The 6000-nt window shown below is 52.5% G+C and overlaps 1 protein-coding gene across 18 annotated transcripts in view; it reads right to left on the minus strand.

Annotated features, from left to right (window-relative positions):
* RBMS3 (RNA binding motif single stranded interacting protein 3) overlaps positions 1 to 4980 on the minus strand; it is a 1278291-nt gene extending 1273311 nt beyond the window's left edge. For 10 of the 18 annotated variants that reach the window (XM_072726646.1, XM_072726634.1, XM_072726637.1 and 7 more), the window contains exon 1: positions 3324 to 3917. In XM_072726646.1, coding sequence (XP_072582747.1) covers positions 3324 to 3647 — 324 coding nt within the window. In that variant the 5' untranslated portion in view covers positions 3648 to 3917. Of the gene's footprint in view, positions 1 to 3323; positions 3919 to 4239; positions 4356 to 4858 lie in introns of those variants that run through there. The other 8 variants (XM_072726632.1, XM_072726644.1, XM_072726638.1 and 5 more) reach the window with 4 other exon arrangements.
* Between the last annotated feature and the right edge of the window lie 1020 nt (positions 4981 to 6000).

Genomic DNA, 6000 nt, shown 5'->3' on the forward strand with positions numbered 1-6000 from the left:
ATTTGTATAAGTAGCTAGATAGCACAGATGGGGTGAGTTACTGGGTGCTGGTCCTCAACATAAGGAACTTTAACTTTTCCAAAGAAAGTTTCAGAAATATTTATCCAGGAGTTATTCAGCATAAACAAAGCATTTCAAAAGAGTTTTAAATGGCACTAAAAAATGAAATATCTAAGGCCTGCAGAGAACTCTGCAGGAAAGTTTTGAGGATGATCAAATCCAGGGTGGAGAACTCTTTCGAGGACGGGAAGGTCTCTTACTTAAGGGTATGACCATGCATCTGCAAGACCAGAAGAAAAAGGTTCTGTTCAGATTAGAGAAACTCTTTTCTGACACGAGAAAGAAGTGCTTGAGATAATGGGTGAGGAAATATCTCTAGGTCCCCAAAGGGGGGACACTTTGTCTTTGGATGTCATTGCAAGGAGAGGAAACTGGTTTTTTTGTGAAGGTTTAATATAAACCTGCCTGCAAGCACAGAGGAGGAATAAATGGTCGATTTAGGGTCGACGCCAATTCATGGAATCAAAGCGTATATAGTATGTAGCTGCTTTAACATTTCTCCGAAGAGAAGTTGGTAGAGAGGAATCAGGCATTGTTATTCTAGGAACAGAAAGTGCCAGTCACATCATGAAACTCTGATGTAAAAAATCCTTTGACTGATCCAGTTTTCTAACCTTTCCTCTTATTTCAGAGACTTTCTGAGAACGTATAACCATGCACCTGCAATTGAGGAGACAAGCTGATCTGGCACTAAGCTCTGATTTCCTTTCCAATAAGACAACTGGGGTAAATTCATGACAAAAAAAAAAAAAAATCATGGCCCCAAATCAGAATCTGAGAAAAAAAATGCCATTCCTCCCTGGATACCTTATTTGATGGGGAGGGGAGTCATATCCATTGACATCCTATTTACAGTACCCTTCCTTGGAGGAAGATTTAAGATAAAAGAGTATTCAAATTTCGTATTTCATTACTTTCATGAGTGAAAATACAAGTCCAATGCATTACAACTGTACATTATTGTGTTTAAATCCTATCACAATAATAGCCTCGCTTCACCCCAAACAGCTTGGTAAAACCGCATACCACTTTATCCCACTTTGTCTTCCATTTATATTTTAGTAGAATAATTTGGTCAGACACCCAAAAGCCCACTCCCGCTAATGAAACCAGGATTTGCTACGAAAAATCAATTTATGACTTGCCTTAGTATCCATGAAAGACAAAAATAGTTATTAAAGTCTGAAACACAGCAACTGTCCTCAAACTCAGAAGAGCCAGTAGCAGAGGCAAACAAAGGGTTAACACAGCTGATTTCTGGCTTAAGAGAAGGATGCAACATGATTTTTTAAGGCAAACACCTGGAGGGGGAAAAAAGTAGTATTTTGTTTCCACCTCAAGAAATTGCAGACAAACGGAAAGCAAATCACATCAGTGGAATACTCAATTATCTGAACATGCTAATTAACGATATGTAATCAACCCGCTTTCAGGCCTGTCTTCACCTGCTGTAATTTTGTAGTGCATTGCCTTCCTTATTCCTCACAACCGGTAGAACATTAGACAGTCTGCATGGTGCATCAAAGGGAAACAAATAAGCACAGATTTTTGCTGATGGCAGGAATTTCTCATGCTCAGGGCACATGAACCAACAATATGGAAATAGCAGCACTGGTTGTATATTTTAATTACTCCCACCTATTCTGCAAAAGACACTTAAAGCTGGATTAAGTAATATCATACCCGGTTATGGTTATTTCATATAACTGAGCGCACACAGTCATTTAAAGTAGTAAATATGCAGTCATGACAGAATTAAATATTCATGAAATCAAGAGCAACTGGAAAGCTGAGGGTATCAGAATATTAAAATTCATCATAGCTTTTACAATGTAAATCTTGTGTGCATTTGTAAGGCACCCCGGTTCCGTTAGTGTGTGTTCAAATTCCCGTTTCGTGGTAGACTGCCGTTTAAATCACAATATTGATTTGGGAAGATAAACAACAATGCCAATCCTTACCTCAGTTTCAAAATTCAAAACAATTTTGAACATTTGCAAATACCAACTTGTTAAGCTAGCCTGTCTCCAAATACAGAACAGCAACCCTCAACGTGATCCCAAGGTGTTTCGGGTATTATTTGTTTAATCCACTAGTACCTTCAGGAAGGTCCAACAGAAACCACGGCAAAATCTCCGAGGAGGAGCACTCGGTGCCATGCAATCCTCCTCTCACCAGGCGAGGTAGCTATTTTCTTGCACACTTCCTTAAGTGATCAAAAGTGAGAAAGTATATTGACTGACCCTTCTTTGGTATCCTGCTCTGTTGCACCAACTTTTCCCCACGATTAGCAGTTTCAGAAATGCATTAACAAACACATGTGCACACTTCACACAGATACACCTGAACACCACCAGCTTCCACAAAACGGAACTCCACGCGTGAATGGAAAAAGACTGTGCTCAGAGAGCAAGCTGTAATAAATACACTCTCATAATATTACCAAGGCAGTATTTCCTATGCCGCTTCCTTTCCTTTACAATTTTCTCAACAGAAGAAACAGCACCAGAGAACGATGGCATTTGAGCAATCTCTTACTGGAATCCAATTACCTGAAGAACTCTCCTCTCCACTGTAAGAAGTAGCTATCCCCTGGTCTACAATGACACAGCAGGGCTGCAAAAGATTTCCAGGGCTCATCTGCTGCCAGGCACCTGGTCCCTTGCCCTCCTAGCTAGCAGGGTGCCCGCCGAGGAGGAGGAGGAGGAGGAGGAGGAGGAGGAGGACCTCGAGTTTAGAGCTGGGTTAGGCAGCGCTCCCCGTTCTGCAAATGAGCCAAACTTTGCTCCCATTGTTGCCATCTTAAGGTTGATGTCACCTCCCTCCAAGGAGTCTCAGAAGCCACTTGGGAGCTCCTGGAGACACGCTTCCCCTTGACCTACATCATGTATAGAAGCCTTGAAGCCTTGGTTACACCGCGTGCACAGGCAGAGGTGTGCCGGCGCGGCTCTCCGGGGACGCTGGCTCTGCCTGGGCACCACACCGCACGGACCCGAGGACTTTCCTCGGCACACACCTCTGAACACGGGAACCGGGACAGACTCCCGCACGCACACGCACACGCGCACACACACACACACACACACACGCGCGCGCGCCTTCCAGTTCGGAAAGTCCCTCTCTCCCGCGACTCCCCCCGTCCCACGCCCGCCCCACATCTGCAGCCCCCACCACCGCACAAGCCAGGGGCGGGTGGGGCAGCCGCTACCGGAGGTGCTCGGTTCTGTCCAAAAGGTGTCACAGCTCCAACACTGTGGACCTACCTTGCTCTCGCCTCTGTCGCTGCCGGGTGTCGCCTCGGGATCGTCGCTGTCCTCCGCGCCCGCACTCTCGCCGGGCACTTCATCCTGAGCCAGCTGCTGGGGCCGCTGCTGGGGCCGCTGCTGGGGCCGCTGCTGGGGCTGGGGCTGGGGCTGGGGCTGGGGCTGCTGCTGGGGCTGGGGCTGCGGCGGCGGCGGCGGCGGCGGCGGCTGCGGCTGGGGCTGGGGCTGGGGCGGCTGTGGCGGCGCCTGGCAGGCTCCGCCGGCCCCCTGGGAGCGGGGGATGGGCTCCGGGCGCGGAGAAACTCCCTCAACATCCATCTCCATCTTCCCATTCACTGGAGGGCAAGACAAAAGCGGAGCGGGGACTTGGCAGCGGCGCCCGGCGGCTCCTCAGCTGCCCGCGGCACGCATGGCTCGCCGAGGAGGGGCCGCCTCCCGCGCGCCCTCCCTCCTGCCGCCTTCGCCCGCGCTCCCCGCAGCTCCGCTCGCCCGCTCGGCTCGGGCGCCGGCGGCGTCTGGGCCGGGGCGCGCGGGGAGCAGGGGCCGCGCGTCCTTGGAGCGGCGGCCTTCGGGCGCCCCCGGCAGCCCCGCTAGGCAGAGCGCATCCCGGCGGCGGCGGCGGCGGCGGCGGCGGCGGCGGCGGCGGCGGCGGCGGCGGCGGCGGCGGCGGCGGGGGCGACGCCTCCCGGCCGCGCGCCCAGCCCCGGGGCCGCCCGGGGACTCGCTCTCCAGCCGGGCCTCCAGGTTCGCGGCGCTCCCCAGCCTCTCCCGGGGCCCCTCGGCGTCTCCCCTCCCCTCCGACCTTCGGAACAAAGTTACTGCAACAGCGGCCGGGCGAAGCGGGCGGGGGGCGGGGGGCTGCCAGGCGCGAGGGCGCCCCACCGCCCCGCCCGCTGACCGAGCGCCGACCCCTCACCTCCGCCCTCGCCCCGGCGGCGCGGAGGACCGAGCAAAGGAGGGCGCCCGACCTGCACCCGGGGGCGCGCGCGGAGGGCGGGGGGCGGAGGGCGGAGGGCGGGGGGCTGGGGCCGGTGCGCCCCCCCGCCCCCCCCCCCCGCGCCGAGCCTGTCCGGGCTCAGCCCTCCGGAGCGCGCGTGTGTGCGCGTGTGTGTGTGTGTGTGTGTGTGTGTGTGTGTCCTCGCCGGCCGCCGCCGCGCAGCCCCGCGCCGGGGAGCTGCACCGAGTGAAGCGGGAGCGGGGCCGGGGCCGGGGCCGGGGCCGGGGCCGGGCAGGGAACCCACCTACCCTCGCCTCCGGCCCGGTCGCGGGCACGACCCGGGAAGGGGTGGGGCCCGCGGGCACCGGGAGGACGCGAGGCTCGGGGCGCGCCCCACTTGGGCGTAAAGGTCGGCGCGGAGGGTCGATGGGGGACGTCGCCGCCAGGCTTCGGCCGCAGCGCGCCCCGGGGCGGGCTCCGCAGGGCAGGCCCCCCCGAGGGTCCGGGGCGACCCCCGGCCAGGCGGCGAGCTGCGTCTGCAGAGAGAGGTACACGGGGTGACGAGCGTAGACTGGGAGGTTCTCACTTCGGGGCTCACCGACGGTCCGGTGATCCGCACGACTTGTGAACTGAGCACCACTTGGTACTGGGGCAGTAGCTCACAACTTCTTGGGAACTGCTAACTGCACCTCTGCACGTCCAGGAGGGACCCTCCAGCAGCTGTGGAGAGAAATAGCAGGTTATTAAGAACCTGTTTAATATTAAATAGAGCCCATTGTTCTGGGCTCTGAGTTCCATAATGCCCCCAAATGGACCAGCAGATAAATGAACTATTCATGCATCTCTTAGCAGAGGGTGGCCTTTTTTCCATAGCATATAATGTATCACGGATAACGCTTACCTAATGAAACCAGAAAATTGCATTGTTCGTGACTGCTTTGCGTTACCTTAAGACAACTTTGCCGGATCAAGACTCTGTCTCAATAGATGCAGTTACACAAGAACACATCATCAGGCCCTATCCTCCGGTTCAATCTCTTAATCTCTGACTCTGCCTATAAACGTGACAAATTAATTGCCACTTTAATTTAATCGTGTAGACAGCCAATCTGGATATTGCAATGTGAGCATGCTTTTGCAAAGAAGTTTGGGAACTGAATTCCTCATTCGCTTTTTCTTCAGAATTCCCGAAAAACAGATTTCAAGCTCATTTTCTAAGTTGGGATCTTATTTAAAATAAAATGAGCTGGCATGAGTCTGAAATGCACTCTAGGACATAGGACCCTTTATGTAGTAATATATCAGCCAAAAACAGAGAGCTATGTGCCTACTCTCCATTTCCTCCCCAGTATATTATAATAAATCAATTTTTATAGTATTTTTGTAACAGTAAATTAGATTGTAGGTGTAAAGTGCTCAGCAGAGTGCGTTAGTACGTAGTGAGCACACCACAATCACTGCCTGTTACCCTGAAAATAGTAAGATGATAGAAATTCACTTTGAGCACCCATCTGAGGACCTTGATTTAGGAAGAAGAAATTGTTAGCTTAATCTTTTTATATAAATTATTCTAAAAGATATTTTGTGTCTTTAAAGAATGAAGCCCCTTCTGAAGACAGGAGGAAAGTCAGTGTGGTGTTTTGTGCAATAAAGTTTTGAATTTGTCAGATTTTCCTTCCACAGTGTAGAAGTAAAAATTACATGTCAGGTCCAACACGAGCTCGGAACAGCTGACTGGTA

Source organism: Vulpes vulpes, chromosome 11, assembly GCF_048418805.1.
Source record: "Vulpes vulpes isolate BD-2025 chromosome 11, VulVul3, whole genome shotgun sequence".
NCBI classification, from domain to species: domain Eukaryota; kingdom Metazoa; phylum Chordata; class Mammalia; order Carnivora; family Canidae; genus Vulpes; species Vulpes vulpes.